This window comes from Marmota marmota, unplaced genomic scaffold (genome assembly GCF_001458135.2).
Source record: "Marmota marmota marmota unplaced genomic scaffold, marMar, whole genome shotgun sequence".
NCBI lineage: Eukaryota > Metazoa > Chordata > Mammalia > Rodentia > Sciuridae > Marmota > Marmota marmota.
Genome location: NW_026000082.1, coordinates 26455446 through 26474039, shown reverse-complemented (window position 1 = coordinate 26474039; position 18594 = coordinate 26455446). Strand labels below are relative to the sequence as shown.

At 41.2% G+C, this 18594-nt stretch overlaps 1 protein-coding gene across 5 annotated transcripts in view; it reads right to left on the bottom strand.

The window, feature by feature from the left end:
- Window positions 1-7886: 7886 nt before the first annotated feature.
- Meaf6 (MYST/Esa1 associated factor 6) overlaps window positions 7887-18594 on the bottom strand; it is a 24774-nt gene continuing 14066 nt past the window's right edge. For 2 of the 5 annotated variants that reach the window (XM_048815734.1, XM_048815737.1), the window contains exons 6-9: window positions 14630-14822; window positions 10713-10742; window positions 9894-9927; window positions 7887-9399 (exon numbers count right to left, since the gene is read on the bottom strand). In XM_048815734.1, the coding sequence (XP_048671691.1) occupies window positions 9391-9399; window positions 9894-9927; window positions 10713-10742; window positions 14630-14822 (266 nt within the window). In that variant the 3' untranslated portion in view covers window positions 7887-9390. Of the gene's footprint in view, window positions 9400-9893; window positions 9928-10549; window positions 10608-10712; window positions 10743-14629; window positions 14823-18594 lie in introns of all 5 variants that reach the window. The other 3 variants (XR_007352099.1, XM_048815735.1, XM_048815736.1) reach the window with 3 other exon arrangements.

The following is an 18594-nucleotide window of genomic DNA, read 5'->3' as shown; positions in this document are numbered from 1 at the left end:
TATTTGCATTTTCTTTTGGAGGAACTGCTTCAGCACAGAACAGCTATAAAGCACTTGGGAGACAGTGCCACTGTGGCCAGCCCTGTACCTGGGGCCTCACCACCTTCTTCACCCTGGAGCAGCTCTGGAAGCCAACGCTTCCAGACAGAAATCAAGGAGGGATTCGGCACTCAGGACTTTGGCAAGCAGTAGCTCAGTCTCAGCCACTGAGTGCTGTTCAAGGCGCCGCTGCCTGTTCCTTCCAGATGGCTCAGGTGTTATCTACACAGGGAAATGCCCTCGCCCTATTTTTATTTTTTTCCAATCAAGAACTCTATTCTGGGGGGCGGGGGGGAGTGCTGGAAAGTGGAACTGGCCAAATCATATGGTCACACCGTGTGCATACAGGAATATGCAGCACCAAATCCTATCAACACTTACAACTAATGCACCAACAAAAAACAGGTAGAAGAAAATAAAGGTAAAAAATAAATAAAGGACTGTATTCCAGATTAAAAGGCTATTTATGGGCCTGTTTGGGCAGGAAGCTAAAATACCGGACCAACTAGTTCATTATTGGCCACTTGGCAATGTTGAGTGACTTGCCCAAGGTCCCATGGAGGAGGACTGGCTGGGCCAGGGCTTGAACACTAGTCCTTGGCCCCCACACCTGAGGAAGGGCAGCCTTGGCACCTGCTTGCAGCACCTTGGGCCTTGGAGGGATACAGGGTGCCCTCAGCCCCTGAGTTTGACAACATTCCCATGAGTTCTCTGGCAGCAGGTAGGATGGTCACTCTACCCACCCGCTCAGCAGCAGGTGCCACAGCCTTGTCTTGTGTGTGCCACAACGGTCGCCTGGAAGAAGTAGGGCACTCTCTCACACCTGTTCCTGAACCAGAGCTGAACTTGTGCTCATGTGCCCTCCTGCTCTGTGGGTGTGAGGGCAACCAAGTACTCCCAGGGCAAGTGGGCAGTGGTGTTAGTCCCAGCCGGCTGCAGCTAATGGCAGGAGGCTGGGTCTGGCCCTGCTGGTTCAGACGGGCACCAGGGAGGGCTTGTGCAGCAGGTACCAGCCAGGGCCAAGCCCTCGGGATGGCTGGGTCAGTTCAGCACCGCCAACGACCTATGCTAGCATCCTGCACTTTTCTGACAGGCTCAGCCCGGCTGGGCCTGCTGTCCAGTGTTTAGAGCCTCCCCTCTGGGTCTCTTCCTCAATCTGGCTTCCAGGCAGAGCTACTCAAGTTGCCAGGTCCAATGCCAAGGCTGTTTTTTTCCCATGACTTGGATTTTAACTCCAAAGTTCTCCTACTACCTCCTGCCCCACTGCCTATTCTAGCAGCTTAGTCAGGTGGCATTCACTCACAGGGTCTCAGCCTCACCACCTATAAAAGGAACACAGTGATCCTTGTCTTTTTCTAGATTTGACAATCTGATACTTCAATTCATGTAGTGGCAGCAGGAGAAGACCTGGGTTCGAGCACCACTCATGGACTGTTCAAGACAACTTATTTCCCTTCTTAGGGCCTCAGCTGCCTGGCCCACCCAGCTCCACGTGAGCTTCCAGGGAGAGGGTGGCAGACACGGACAGAATATGATTCCTGAGACCAAAGCTCAAGCCACGAGGCGCGGACCTAGAAGGGATCAAATTCCAAGTAGCTGCCCCACTTGCTTTTTCCTCTTCTTGTTTTCCTGGTTCCAGGAGCCAAGAAACTGATGGGGAAACCAGAGATATGCAAATTCATGCATGCTGGGAAATGATCCTGGGGAGCCACAGAGGACAGCTGCCTGCCCACCTTTTCCCACCATGGGTCCCCACCCGGCCCTCAGGCTCTCATCAGCAGCAGGGGCTGACCCTGAATTTTCTTGCAAGCTCTGTCTTGCAGGAGTTACTCTGGGGCACAGACTGTGTGTAAGCCTGTAAGACAGGAAACCTCCAGCCTCCTGGGCCTCCCTCACAGCAGAGACTCATCAGCTCACAGTGAGATAAAACTTCCCTGCTCATTATGTCCCTGCCCACTCCATCCCATCATACTCCTTCAGGCTGAGGGGAAATTGGGCAGTCTCTGAAGATTGGGAGACCTAAACTAAGGGCAGGAGAGCTTTGGGCTAGAGGGGATCAGCCCTCCCAGTGCTGTTAATCCCCAAATATTGCTAGTCCCTTGTGGGGCAAGAGACCAGATAGTAGCTGGGAAGGGGTCAGCACTTACCACAGATGCTATTTCATCCCACTTCCCAAGTCCTCTGCTCTCCCTCCTTCCCCAAGACTCCCCCAGGCACTGAAGGGCAATCTGCACATGTCCTCTAACTGGACCCAAGGGAAGTGGTAGGCAGGCCTCTACCAGACTGCCTGAGCAGAGGAAACAGGAGTCGTGAGGGGCAGGGCCAACAGCCTGAGCCCTGACTCCCAGGTATGGCAGTCCAGGGCCCTGCTCAGACCTCTAGCTCATTCTTTTTCCCTAGCCCGTAGCAAAGTGGGTGGAGTACAAGTGGTAAATGTCTGTTCTGAGGACCTCCTAGTTCATGGGAAGGGTGTGGGAGATTTGGCTGAAAGAGACAGGAAGTAGAGCCCTGCAATTAAGGAAACCCAAGTCATCCCAGGCCACGGCATGCAAATACTTCCAGCCAGTTCCTGGAGGGGGTGGCAGCCCAGCCTGGCACCTCTGGGTGTGGCCTCTTGGAGCTCCTCTCAAGGCAGCTGCTAGTGAACTTAAACTGCTCACCAATTTAAGAAATGGCAGCAAGACTAGGTGGGAGGAAAGGATCAGGCACCCCACCCAACATTAAGCCAGGTCTGCTGCTGGGAGGTCAGGTCACTGGAAACCACCCAAAGGCTCCCATTCTGGCAGCGCTCCAGAGGAGGCTCACTGAAGGCATGTAGTGTCTTGCCTGCCACCTGCTGGTGCCGCCTGGCACTACTGCCTGGGGAAAACCCTGCCTACTCCCTGGGATGACCAGCCCTGGCCTGGAATGATGGGCCTTGGAAACAAGAATCTAGGAGAATATGGCAAATGACACGCTAAAGCAAAAGCAGGGAACTCCTTCTTTGTTAGCAGGATTTTTTTTTTCCTGAGACTGGAGTCTCACTGAGTTGCCCAGGTTGGCCTCAAACTTGCGAACTTCCTGCCTCAGTCTTCTGAGTCAGTGGGGTGAACCAGGCATGAACCACCTTGCCTGGTTTATGGCAGTCTCTTTTTCTTCTTCTTCTTCATTTCTGGGGATAGAAGACAGGGCCTAGTGTGTACTAGGCAAGTACTCCACCACTGAGCTACACTCCAGCCCTTTTCATGTTCATCTTGAGACAGGGTCTCACTAAGTTGCCTAGGGGCTCACTAAATTGCTGAAACTGGCTTTGAACTTGTGATCCTCCTGCCTCAGCTTCTCAAGTTACTGAGATGACAGGCATGCACCACTACTTGGCTAAAACAGGGGATTCTTAATGACTTGCAACCAGAGGTCACTGTCATACCTTCTACAGTCTAAAATTCCAGAAGGTTTTGACTGTTCCAGGTAACAAATTGTAAAAAAAAAAAAAAAATCTCAGGTTGGTGATAGCTCAGTTGTAGAGCACTTGCCTAGCATGCATAGAGGTACATACCCCTTGACTCAGCAATACCAATGCTATGAATTTATCCCACAGGCGCTCATTTGCAAAATTACATGTGTTAAGGCTATTTACTACAGGACTGACACAGCAAAAGATGGGGAACAATATTAATGTCAGCAACAGGGCACTGGCTGTATAAATTCTGATACCCACATGCAACGGAACATTAAGGAGTCAGTAAAAATAAATAGCTGAACACTTCTTGCTAGATTGCTAAATTTAAAAAGCAAGGGTAGAAACAGTGCATATTACACTACTACTTCCTCTACCCATTTTTGTAAATAGACACACGTGTGTACACTGCTCATACATATACCAAGTTCCTCTGAAGGAACACAAGACCCTCAGAGTTGTCTTTGGGAAGGAAACTGGTGGCTGGAGGACAGGAGAACTTGCTTTTCCACTGAATACACTTCAGGACCATTTAAATGTATGCTAGTTTCATGTTGCTATGGTTTGAATGTTGTGTTTCCCCCAAATTCTACCCAAATTCTAAACCACAAGGAGATGGTGTCGAGAGGGAGGTCTTTAGGAGGCGATCAGATAATGAATGGAATTAATGTTTTTATAAAAGAGCTTGTTCCCCTTCCATCATGTGAAGGGCTAAGAACCAGAAATCAGGCCTGCACCAGAGGCTGAATCTGCTGGTAGCTGGATCTAGATGTACTAGCTTCCACAGCTGTGAGAAATATTTACGATTTATAAGCCATCTTAGTTTATGCTAATTTTGTTATAGCAGTCCTAACAGACTGACATATGAATTCAAATTAATTAAATATTTTAATGTCCCCCATTCTGGGATACAGAAATAAGTTTTGGGGTTACCAGTAAGTGGGTAGCAGTAGGGAGGGCTATACTGGCCAAAGGTCAAACTTGGATCAGGTGCAGTGATACTAGTAATTCCAGTGACTCAAAAGGCTGGGGCAGCAGGATCCCAAGTTCTAGGCCAGTCTCAGCAACTTAGGAAGACCCTGTCGTAAAAAATAAAAAGGGGGGGCTGGGGTTGTGGCTCAGTGGTAGAGTGCTCGCCTACCATGCACAGGACACCAGGTTCGATCCTCAGCACCGCATAAATGTAAAATAAAGATATTGTGTCCACCTAAAACTTAAGAATAAATATTTTTTTAAAAAATAATAAAAAGGGTTTGGGATGTAGTTCAGTTGTAAAGCACCCCTGGGTTCAATCTCCAGTGCAAAAAATTTTGGAATGTATACATCTATAACAGGTATGTGTTATTAAACCATGATAGATGTTTTTGTTTGTTTTGTGGTGTTGGGGATTAAACCCAGGAGTTCTCTATTACTGAGCCACATTCCCAGCCTTTTTATTTTTTGAGACAGAGTCTCACTAAATTGCTGAGGTTGGCCTTGAACTTGTGATCCTCCTACCTTGGTGTCCCAAGTTGTTGGGATTATAGGCATGTACCACTGTGCCTGGCAATAACTTTCATTTTTAATAGATCAAAATGATTTGAATATCAGCAATTTCTTGTGGTTCAACCTAATATTTATTTATAAATTATCTACATGTAGTAACGAGCTAATATTTACTCATATTATACAACACATTCGAAGTGAAGAACTACATAATGCTGATCTCAAAAGTGAAGCACACATCAAAGTCCTAATCTTTCCTTCCCACACCCCCCAGCCATCCTCCATACCCTCTCCCTTGGAGACCACTACCCTGAGGATCAACACCAACTACACACAGCCCTACCAGTAATGACAACTTTTACTCCAGAAAACTGTTTGAAATCATGAAGTTTACCACTTAAAAGATTCAGACATGATAATACTCGTTTAGAGTGTCATAGAATGAAAATTCCAATCCCTTCCCATCACCACTGTATCACCTTCCTAAGCACTGAATACACCACCCTGGAGAAGTAAAGGTGCACAAAACACAGTCCTGTACTTTCTCCTACCCGAACAGCATGGAGTCAGGACTTCAGATGTGACTTTGCTTCAGAAATCCGGAGAAGGCTGAGGGACAGAAAAGTCAGAATACAAAAACAAGGAGTGCTGTATTTCACCACATAATCATCACTGATGCAGTAACATATATTCACAAGTATCCCATGCATTCTAATCTTACACCAAAGATAGTTTAGTAATAAATAATTTTTAAGTTAATATGAGCATGACTTCTTTTTTAAAAGAGAGAGGGGCTTCACATGAAGTTGCATCCCACTTTAAAAAAATTTTTTTGGCATAAAATCTGTGATGATTATGCAATGAAAAACGGTATTTCAAAACAATACATGTAACCACTTGCAAGCAAGTGTAGGCTATTTAACACTCATTTCAATGCTCTTATTTACTGCATGGGTCAAGATGTCAAGCTCACTCTTCACAGGATATTTAGAGTACTTACAGTATCCAGAAACCAAGGGCTCAAGTGTGGAGGCAGAAATACTGCTTCCTTCTCTTACAGAACAAAGGATCTTCTAAGCAAATAGTATGAACTCATTTGTGGGGAAAATGTTTGACCCATGTCATGACTGATCAATTTCTTTCTGTGTTCCAAGGCCCCTAAGATATATGGCCTCTCCAGATCACCACAGCAGCTTTGAAGGCCCTGCTCTATCGGTTCCCACTGGCCTTGCCCATAGCCCTCCCCTAGGCCCCAAATGGCTTCCAGGCTTCTACTCTGTGGTTTACTCCTGCTCTCCAACTTCAACTTGTTCGGTATGATGGGTTTCAAACATTCTACATTTAAATAGAATGAACCATTTTCCCAGTCCTCAGAGGGGCTGAGTTCACCTGAGACTCCCAGGAAACTCTGCGCTGGCACTATGCTCCTAGTAGGAGACAAAAATGTTACAAGGGCCTTGACTTTTTATTCTAATGTCCTATCTACTAAGAGGAGCAAAGGAAAACCTATTCCCACGTTTAAGAGAAATGTAAAGAACAGAAAGTGTACCCAGATGGCAGAAACAAACATGTACGGCCCCCTCAGTCTTCCCATTCCCACTTTAGTCCCTCTGGAATAGGAAAAAAGGGAAGAAGGAAGGACATATTCCAGGACACAGCTTCCTCAATCAGCTCCAGTTCTTTAAACCAATTTGTTCAGTAACCTATAATGTGTAGCAAAGCACTACTCAAAACCCAACTGAGGGCTGGGAGCACTTGTCTAGCACATGTAAGGCACTGAGTTCAACCCCAGCGCCGCATAAAAATAAAGGGACTGCATTCTTATACAACTAAAAATATTTTTTTAAAAAACTGAGCCAGTGAGGGCAGGCCTGGGAGGAAGCATCTTCTCAGTGGTCCTCACAGAAGGTCCAGTTAAGAGGCTGCAGCAGGGCTAAAGTGGGAGAACACAGGCCACCCAGTGGACTTGCTTTTTTCTTCCGTGCTGAACCTAGAGCCTTCCACATGCTACCAATGTTATCCATCCACTGACAGTAATCTCTCTTCAGGTTGGCACATTCACTCACAAGCAATCTAACTAATAACCAAAGTTAAGTATTACAAGCACAATGGTGCACCCCTTGGTGCTTTTTTCTAAAATATCCCCATGTAGGGAAACTAAGTAATCTCTCAGACCAGTATCCCTCCCTGGCCAACTTACAAGAAAACTGAAAGGTCTGCTAATCAGTGGTTAAACTTTATATAGCTATAAAGCCAGTAGCCTGCCCATAATCATGATTTTATATACACACAGGTGTAATCACATAGATACATTTTTATTTTTTATTGGTACTGGGGATTGAACCCAGGGGCACTTTAGCACTGAGCTATATCCCCAAGTCCTTTTAATTTTTTAAAAATTTGCAATAGGGTTTCCCTAAGTTGTTCAGATCCTCCCTAAATTCCTGAGGCTAGCCTTGAACTTGTGATCCTCATGCCTTAGCCTCATGAGTTACTGGGATTATAGGTGTGTATCACCATACCTGGCATAGATATCTTTTAAACAATATCTTTAGAAGGGCTGGGAGTGTAGCTCAGCAGTAAAATGTGCTTGAGGCCCTGGTTCTACCCCAAGCATTGTAAAAATAAATAGAACAAAATAAATAACATACCTTTTAAACAACAATACTACTGCATCTCTAGCAAATGCCAAACTCTGAGTGTCAGAGATATTTTAAAGTCAGCTCAGCACTTTCCTCAGAGGTAAGGAAAGTCCAGGAAATCCCACTCTTCCCTCTTGGAAAAGGAGATGAACTGACAAAGAAGGACACAGAATACTTCAAGGTTTTTGTTTTAAAGGAACAATCTAAGAAACTATTTCCTTAAAACATTGCAACATTGGAGTTCTGCTGCCAAAGACATAGCCAAAGATGTCTAAATCATCACAGAGGAAAAAAAAAAAAAAAGTTTATTTGAGAACAAAAGTGAAAGCTTTTGCACACCTGACAAGGCAGCTTTGTTCTGATAACAGATGCCATCCATATTCAGCTCCACTGAGATCACAATGAACATATTTCTTCTTACAAAGAGATGGGCACACATAAAGGACTATGACTAAATAGAGTCACGGAAAGGCAAGGCCCAAATCTTAGAATGATTCACAGCATAACACTTAATCAAAGTATTCAGTTTCCTAATGCAGTGGCTCTCCACATGGCTTCTTATCAGCATCACCAGGACCCTTTGAAAGAAATCCTAGTAAGCAGGCTGTATGGACCCTAGGGTCTCTGGGAGTGGGGCCCAGACATCAGCATTTTTAGGGTTCCTAGGTGATTACAATCTGCTGCCAGAGTAGGTGACCACTGCACTGAATCAAGCACAATCATCAGCAAGTTCCTCTGCCTACTGACCCCTGCAAGGACAATGTCCCTGGGGCAGTGCTGGCTCTGCTGATGCTACCTTTCACTCCGCTCAAGAACCTTACATTATCAGCTTCTGGTGGAATTTTGAGACTTTCCATTCCCTTGGTGATTTTTACAGCAATATTTAATCAGGTGATTACTAACAAAAAGATGGGAAAAAAGAAATTTCCAATAAGGCATGATATGAATAAATAAGTAAAAAAACAATTCTCAGGTTTAAAAGTAAAGCATGAGAAGTCAAAGCCTGTGAAATTTTATTTATACAAAAGAATAAAAATATCTATTTTAAAAGAACTGATTTTAACTTGTGTTTTTCCGCTTTTCCTGTTCCTTGAACATGAAACTGCTTTCAACTCAAAGATTTAAGATAGATAATTTTTAAATAAACACTCTTTACCTTCCTCCTGCAAGAAAACAAAGAGCCAAGTTTCCCATTTTACTATGGTAAGCCACATTATTTTCAGTTGGAATATTGGCAACTGCATGAAATAGATTACCAGATATGTTGGCAGGAAGGTATGAGCTGTACAAAGGCATTACAAAAAGTCCCCAAAGAAAATGAGATGGTAAAATAACAACAGAAAATAAAACACAACAAAGTAAGAGAATGCCAGATATTTACAGCCTACATCATTGTGACTTGTGTTCTACTTAGCATAAAAGAAAACCAGAGAATATTTCTCAACAGGGATCACGCATGTGGCTGGCAGCAGCCAGTTTGGGGAAAAATGTTCATTCTAAGAAGGGAGAAATGCACAGTTAACAACTTGCTGCGATTATAACCATGTCTTGGTCTTCTTGCAGCTCTGTTACTAAAAATGACACAAAGCAAATGATCCGATGTCTTACAGAAATGACTTGTTTGTCACAACATTTAGAACAAACTACTCAGAGTCACAGGCACTGGGTCTGGGAGAGCAGAGGTGGATGGCCACGCACTCAGGTGAGGGATGTTTATCTTTATCTGTATGAGGTCGGAGAAGGGAAGCAGAGCTCTACAGCCTGGAGGCTTCTGCACTAATGAGTCTTCTAATAGTCCTAAAGAGAAAGAAAGAAAAATCTCAACTTACTCAACAAAACACTCATTTCAATCTAGAGAAAAAAAAAAAAAAAATCTCACAAACAACTGTGCTAGGGGATTGTTCTATACTCCAAGATATCTCAAATGTAATGTAGAACATTTCACAACGGAAAATGGCCTGTCTTCTGAGTCTATAAGGAAAATCAACTGAAACATCAACTCTGCTCTTGCTAGACCTAAACTCACCAGCCCTCCCCAAAAAAAGGAGTTAGTATCAACAACTTGTTATTTAATCAGAGGGAATTTTTCTTCAGTAAAAATATGCGCAACTGCTCTTTCTCCAAAATAAAGCAAATATTATCTAAAAGTTGCAGTATATACAAATGGACATCCCAGACTTTAAAATTAGAGTGTGACCCAGATTAGAGACACTCAGACTCTGAAGATGATACATTTTCCTAATCATCTACAAAATTTCCAGCCTTTCTGAAGTAGTCTGGCTGATACTTACAGCTCGTGGTTTTTTGTTTAACTTCAGATCAATTCTGTGATAGGAAAGATAAAAGATATTTGCATTTTAATTTACAGAAAAAGGGTCCAACAATTAGCTATTGCATAGGGCATAAGCTATAACAAAGGCTATTTGGTTAAGTAAAATCCACATTCTTCATTAGACTATGTCATATTTAGTTGTTTACCCAGATATTATTAAGCAAGTATTAAAAAATATGAGCAGATACTTTTGCCATAAGGTAAACTTGGATAATTTAAAAAGAAATATACAGCAGTTGCAAAAGTCATTTAATCTTTTAAAAATATTCCAAAGTTACATGTTAAAGAGATTGGATTAAGAAGGCATGCTCTATGTTAATATGTTAGCTTTATAACTATACCACTGAAAATTACTGAGACGTGTGGTGATTAAGAATAGAAGAGAGACTAGGAGTTTGTATTTCTGGACATGAAACACAAAAGAAATTACATGAATTTCAATTTTTAAATCTTTCCAAAGCAAAATATCAAACTCTTTAACTATTAATCTCCTTATGAAGCAAAGCCAGAAAATCAATTTAAATATAAATTAAAGGTTATCTATTTAAAAAGAAATTAAAATGCATAAAAGTGAAGTTTACTTAATTTTGCTTAAGTTATTAAATAAAATGTTACCTCCATCACGTTTTTCTGTTTTTAAAAAAAACTTCCCAGCCTAACCTAATATACATACCTACAATTAAACAGATAAACTATGGGTTAGAAAGGTCTCAAAAAGGCATACTGGTGTCTACACACTAAAAAACACAGCACAAATACTAATTCAAATCAAACTTACTCAAAGTCATAATCAAACATGCCAGACGGGCTGAGGGGCAGCATTTGAAAGGAAGAAAGCAATAGAAATTAATACACTAATTGAATAAATTAGTCGATTAGCCACCCTAGCAAGATTTATAGAAACAAAACCAGCTTTAAGATCTTAAGCCGTAAGTTTTAAACATGAAAGCACCAAAGATTCTGTGGTCAGAAGAATCCCTTCCCTCAACGGATTCCACAGCAAAAGAATAGACTATGAAAGAAAAAGTTATATCATTAGAAAACTACAGACACCTGGAGCCTTTTTATTAGCTGCCAGATTCAGAGTTAGAACTTTCAAAATATTTGTATCATAAAATATAATTAGGGCATTAGAAGAAACAGAGAAAGAAAGGTTTAGTCATATAATGAAAGGTGCTTGTAAAACTCAGCATAATAGGCTTTCACTAAAGTAAGATGACAAAAACATTTTAAACTTTAAAAAAAGGAAAACATTTTGCAACTTGTACTCAAGTTTAATGTTCTAAATGTGTCCAGGAAGCTGGTGCTCCATTGCTACAGCATTCATCCTAGAAGTCAGGGGTTGAATGAACATGCTGTAGGGTTGAGTCTTGTTCCAGAAACTGAAGAGTAAAACACTATTCGGCCCCATAAGATGGTGATGACAATTAATTGTTTATATCAAGGTGACATTTAACACCAAAGTCTGCAGAACACCCCCCCCCCTTTTTTTAGAACCCTTTTTAAAACAAAGGAAAGGTGGCATCCATAAGCACCCCAGCCTCAAGGATCTGGAAGGGAGCAGTAGAGAGGAGGCCATTCTGTGCCATCACTGCTATAACAGATGATGGTCCGGGCAGAGCCCCAAAGCAAACATCAACTTGGAGCACGACACCAGCTCCACAGCTGACTCCAGTGCCTTTCACACTGTAGAAAAGGGGCAAAAACAATATGCAAAGAGCTTTCCTCCTAGACCATGTTTACAAGAGTGAAATTGGAAGTTTAACTGCCATATCCCTTATGCAACAGTTTCATTTATGACATTTGGGAAAGCATACAGTGTACAAACCAGGAATTAAAAAACATTTTACTTTCAGCCTGACTTTAATTTTGTTCATCACTAAAATAGACAATAAAAAAATAAGACAAGCCAGGTGCGGTGGCGCAAGCCTGTAATCCCAGAGCCTCAGGAGCCAGAAGCAGGAGGATCGTGAGTTCAAAGCCAGCCTCAGCAATTTAGCGAGGTATTAAAGCAACTCAGTGAGACCCTGTCTCTAAATAAAATACAAAATAGAGCTGGAGATGTGGCTCAGTGGTTGAGTGCTCCTGAGTTCAATCCCCAGTACCCACCGCCAAAAAAAAAGACAATTAAAAAACAGGGTGTAGCTCATTGGTAGAGTATGTGCTTAACATGTTCAATCCCTAGCACTGGAAATAAATATATAAATAAGAGTGTACTTGGTTAATCTTGGTTAAACTTGGGCTTGCTACAGTAGTAAAACTCTAACAGCTGTGAGTTATTCTTTCAATTTTTTCTTTAAAGACACTAGGACTTAATTATTGTTCAGATAACATACAAATGTAAGCATTCATTTGATCATTTATGAATGTTGAAAAACTGATAAATTTTCATATTCCAGAAGAGGGCAAATTCAAGTTATTTCCTTCTGCTAAAGTACCATCTTAATTCACCACTAGACAGTACCTCGCATATAGTATACTCAAACATTTCTTAAAATAGTCTACTATCAGCACCTTGGAGGAGAAAAAACTATGTACTGGGTGCTGACCTACCAATATGCCTAGATGACCTACTCCATCTTCACCCTGATCGGTCAGCACCACTAAGCCATCCACCAGGGGCAAGGGATTTGGGCCAGATACAACTCCTCACTAAAGATGGCAGGAACCCAAGCATCTTAACTGGCCCCTAAGGTGCTACTAAGGTGTCCTGAACCTGGTTTCCCAAGAAAGAAAGCAAATCAGGTCCCCCCTTCATTCAGGCAGATAAGCCCTTAAGGAGAAAGGAAAGACAGGGAAAGCAATAAAAATTAGGACCCTGCTCTCTGAACTGGAGACATCATTGATGAAAGCAATAACTAACACAAAAATCTTTATAAATGCTAGTGTTTTTCTGGGAGAAATTAGTTCCTAGGCCAGCAGAGGAAAGAATAAGCAAGAAATATAGATCCTATGGAAATTTACTAGAAAACTTCAAGAAGAAAGTTAATTAGGTTTCATGCCTCTCCAATTCCCTTTTATCAATCTTCAGTCACTAATAGTCGGGTCATTAATGAAAATGAAGTATTACCTGAAATAAATAGCTGTCTAGAGAGTAAACTTATCAGTAATGGAAAAAGTCACAGACTTTTTTTTCAAGAATATTGTCCCTACTCTAGACTCTGAAATAGGAAAAGAATTATTTTAAAATGACACTGGACCCTAGTACCACACATACACACACACATTTAAGAAAAAAAAAAAAAAAAGCCCACTGGAGTAAATTAAATAAAAGCATCATAAAGCATAATATTTAATTATCTTGACAATTTAAAAATATTTCTTTAACGGGCTAGGGGAGTGTAACAGTGCTTGCCTAGCAAGCATGAGGTCCTGTGTTTGATCCCAACAACAAAAAATAAATTAATGAATTTTTTAAGAGTATAAGTATCTGCTGTTTAGAAGCCAGCACCAATACCATCACGGTGGTCAAATAATCCATAGCCCAAAAAAAAAGCGAAAGCAAATTTTGCTATTTCCTACTACAGTTTTGAGGCTGGCATGGTGACTTCTGGTTTGCAGAAAAATGTTAAGCAGCAGTCCTTTGTCACTATTTGCAGGAAATACTATTTCACCATTACCATCAACAACAAAAAACATTCTTAAGTGAATTAAAGAATCAGCTAATGCCAAAGAGGTTCAAACCAGTGAGAATAAATTCTACATATCCCCATCCATATCCATAAAGCCAACAGTTTTAATACCGTGGGTGCATGAAGGAATATCCTACAGGTTTCTAAAATAACACAATATCGAAGCCAATTGGAGGACAAGGAACCCCACCCAACCCTTGCATGCCCCTTTCACCTTTTCTGCATGCAGGCCTCCAAGGACAGTAGGACAAAGCCAGTCAATGCAAATCCAGTTTCCATGCCTCTCAGAAGGTATGAGGCCAGGACAAGATTCCTCACTGTAGAAACTATTTATTACCCTCTCTTAATGAAGCTGTGTAAATACCCCAGAGAGAGTGAAAGCTAAAAATCCTCTCTGGAAGACAGAAAAGCTAAAAATCCTCTCTGTCCACTGATGTCAGGCCTAACTCATTATGTACTGCAAAAAACATGGTGGACAAATGTTCTCTAGGAAGGCACTGTCATATTTTATAGGCTTTATATTGTTTTCCAATATCTGAAGTTAGCATATTGCAGAGAAATACCAAAACAGAAAAACCATAAGCAATCAAAAAAATTTGTAATTAGAATAGAAAAAAGACGAGTCACATCGGTTCTCATAAGGCAGGAATCAGAATGAAAAGCCTCTAACTTTGCAGCTTTGCAAAACTTCCTAGTGTCATGTTTCAAACTACATTACAAAGATTCCATTTCTATTTCCCCATTTTCTCTTCTCACAGGATTCCAAATTTACCATATTAAACAAGATTTTCAGAGAATAACACTTCGCACTAGCAATAGTGGAAAGGATGCCCTGGAGTCCATCTTGGCAAAATTGCCCACAGCTGGCCCTGACCCTTGACCCGAATCATACAGGGTTACTCTGATACCCACCCAAGTCCTCCCTGAGAGAGAACACTAGCCCATTTCATTTGGCCCAAAAGAATTTTTGCCCATCCACAGTAGAAGGCTCTGAAACAATCCTATAGTGTTTTACTCTAGGAAAGTACACGGAAGCTCTGGGAATGGGGTCCCTGTCACTGACCTGTGCCGGTTTTTATTCTTCCGTTTTTTATGGCTGCTGTGATGACTCCCTGAGGAAGTAGAAGAAGCAGCCTTCTGAGGTTTCACTCCCTGCACAGATCCATCCAGATCCTCAGGGTCCTCCTGGCTGGGCTCATTTTCCTGATTGTGGAAGTCTGGAGAAGTATCACTTTCTGTCCCACTTCCTGGCTCCCCTGGAAGAAATAAAACACAAATCCCCCAAAAACCTCAGACAACTGGTCCATTATCTGGAAAGAGTTTTTTGAGCATACATGCTAAATGACAGAGAAGATACAAAGTTACCAGAGTTCCTAAAAGACATGTAATCTGAAACAGTGTAACCAGGGGCAAGGGGTCTAAGGACAGTTGGGAGTTGGGAACATACAACCAGGATAACCTCCCTGCATAAAGTTTATTTAAACATAGAATACAATAATGGGGTTAATAATTATACAAAAAGTGTGACTGAAAATATTAGATAGGTCTCCAGGAGACAAGGGATGATCTTGACAAAATTGCCCACAGCTGGCCCTGATTCTTTACCCAAATCATACAGAAAATCTTTCTATCAAGCAAAGTTGCCCCCTGCCCCGAAAAACATACCAAAAAGGGAGAAGAGTCCATTCCCTAAATTACCTCAAGAAGTCGTAAGTATTTATTTATTTATTTATGGGGCCTCCCACGTGCTAGGCAAGTGCTCTAAAACTCAGCTACATTCCCAATCCAAGAATGTTTTGAAAAAGCAGTAACAGTACTCTTCACCTGACATACGAGCCCTATTTTAAAAGTTCACTTGTTATACTAATTAAACAGAACCAAGCTCAAGAACATTTTAAGTATGCATTTATTCTTAAGAGTATAATTAGCAAGGTGCAATGGCACATGCCTGTAATTCCAGCAACTCAGGAAGCCGAGGCAAGAGGATCACAAATTTGAGGCCAGCCTCAGCAACTTAGTGAGATCCTTTCAATCAATAAATACAGCCTCAGCAACTTAGTGAGATCCTTTCAATAAATAAATAAACAAATAAAGATGGGGGTGTAGCTCTGTGATAGAGTGCCCATGAGTTCAATCCCCAGTATGGGGAGAAGGTGATTTTAGGGCTAAGGATGTTCCTAATAGTAGCACTCTTGCCTACTAGCACGTACAAGGCCCTGAATTCCATCCTCAGCCCAAGGAAATTTTTTAAAAATAAATTAAATTAAACATATTTTGGAAAAAAAACACTAGTTTCTTTCCCTTTTAATATATACTAGTTTCTCCTGAAAAATTTTTTTTTCTTCCTTTTTTTTTTTTTTTTAGTATCAGGGATTGAACCTAGGGCACTTAACCACTTAGCCCTATCCCCAGCCCTTTTTTATTTTTTTTATATTTTATTTAGAGACAGGGTCTCTGAGTTGTTTAAGATGCTGAGACTGGCTTTGAACTTGCAATCCTCCTACCTCACCTTCCCAAGCCACTGGGATTACAGGTGTACGCCAGCACGCCCAGAAGGAAGGTGTTTCTTTCTTTTTTTTTTTCAAAGAATGGGAAATGATTCTCTTTTTTTTTTAATTTTTTTTATTATTTATTTTTTTAGTTTTCAGTGGACACAACATCTTTATTTTATTTGTATGTGGTGCTGAGGATCGAACCCAGTGCCGCGCGCATGCCAGGCAAGCACACTACCGCTTGAGCCACATCCCCAGCCCCAGGAAAGTGTTTCTTGAAACTTAATGGATAAGGATGGGGGGAAAGATTTTCACTTTACTCAACCATCAATGGACCATAAATAAATGCATTATCTCTTGCTAAAAACTGTCAAAAGGACCAGGCACAGTGATGCATACCCTATAATTCCAACTGCTCAGGAAGCTGAGGCAGGAGGACTGCAAGTTCAAGGCCAGCCTCAGCAACTTAGCAAGACCCTATTTCAATATAAAAAAGGACTGGGGATGTAGCTCAGAGGGAGAATATTCCTAAGTTTTATCCCCAGTATCCCCCCCCCAAAAAAAATTTTTTTTTTGATTGTCAGAAGGGGTTGTATGGAAAGCATACAGAAGTACAGGGAAAAAAATTCCCAAAATATCAGAAGAAACAGCCAGATCTCAGAAATCATGCACTATTTTGAACACATTTCATAAACGCAACAGAAGAGGGAGCTCTAGAGCTATGAAACCAGAAAAAGTATCCCACCCTTCTAAAATTCAAAACTGATTTCACACACAAAAAAATTATTGCAAAACGCTAGGTATGTGGCACCTGTCTGTAATTCCAACTACTCAGAACACTGAGTCAGGAAGAGCCCAAGTTTGAGGCCAGCATCACCAACTTACTGAGACCCTTGCTCAAAATTAAAAATTAAATAAAAGGCAGGGGGGGATTGGGATGTAGTTCAGAAGTGGAACAGACCTGGGTTCAATCCCCAGTACTGGGGAGAAAAAAATTACCAAAACAGGGCTGGAGTGATAGCTATTTGGTAAAGCACTTGCCTATCATTTGAGGCCCTGGGTTCGATCCCCAGCACCACGTAAATACCTAAATAAGCAAATATTACCAAAAGATTCTAAAAACTTACTACCGAAGCTACAGTAATCAACAGTGTGTGATAGTGGCAGAAGGATAAATACATATATCAAGGGAACAGAATTCAGAATCCAGATATAAAACTGTACCTTTAATGTCAATTAATTTTTGAAAAGAGCAATAAGGCAAGCAATTCAATGAAAATTTTTTCAATAAACAACAATGGACAACCAAATATTTACATGCAAAAGAATGAAGCAGAGCTGGGCACTCTGGCCCATGCCTGTAATTCTAGTAACTTGGGAGGCTAGGACTGAAGGATCACAAATTGCAAGTTCAAGGCCAGACTTAGCAACTTAATAAGGCCCTAAGCAATTTAGCAAGACATCTTGGTAAAGTGGCCCTGGGTTCAATCCCCAGTACCAAAAAGAAAAAAAAGATATACAAAGTGAAATTTAAATTACCAAAGGAGCCTGGCACAGTGGAAAAGTTGGGCCCCCAGTTCCAGCTACTCAGAAGACTGAGATAGGATAACTGGAGCCCACAAGTTCAAGGCCAGCCTGGGCAAAGTATTAAAAAATTAAATTAAAATAACTTAGCAAAGAATTTGAATAGATATTTCTCTAAAGATATATAAATGACCAATAAGTCATTCAGAAAGATGTGTTAGGCTAATACCAACCTGTTAATGTCAGTTACCTCACAAAGTTAGGATGGAAGTAGGAGTAACTTTTTACATGACTAAATTACTTACCACAATAAGAAGGGGTTACTTTTGTAGTTTTAAAAAAATCTAATGAGGGCTGGGGGTATAGCTCAACTGGTAGAGTGCTTGTCTAGCATGCATAAGGCCCTGTGTTCAATCCTCAGCACCACATAAAAATAAAAACATAAATAAATAAAAAGGGCTAGGGATGTAGCTCAGTGGTATAGCACCCTTGGATTAAATCCCTAGTACTGTCCCCCAAAATGCAATGCTTTCTACTATCTTTGGTTTCATATGTATCCAGGCTAGAAAGAAAGTGTATTTGCATCATCCCTAAAGAGGACTTTTTGCAAATTTATGAAGCATTCTAAAAAGAATAAAGTAGAAGAAAAGGAAAATAGGCAGATTTGTGTCTGGTTTCCTTTGAAGGATCAATAATCTCTACTGTTTGTTTTAATGAGCTTCTCTGAACCAGATCTCTCTTCAGCATTTATTTACATCATTCAAGTAGGTAAGTATGATTCTGGATAGTTTTCCTTCTCCTCTAGCCTTTTCATGCTGATTAGAAGTTACACCTTTAATAGCCATTCCTTTCTTTTAGTAGCTAGACTTTCTCATTTGTAGATTTATTTATTTATTTATTTCGGATAGAATGCCTTTATTTTATTATTTTATTTTTTTATGTGGTGCTAAGGATTGAACCCAGTGCCTCATACATGCTAGGCAAGCACTCTGCCACTGAACTATAGCCCCAG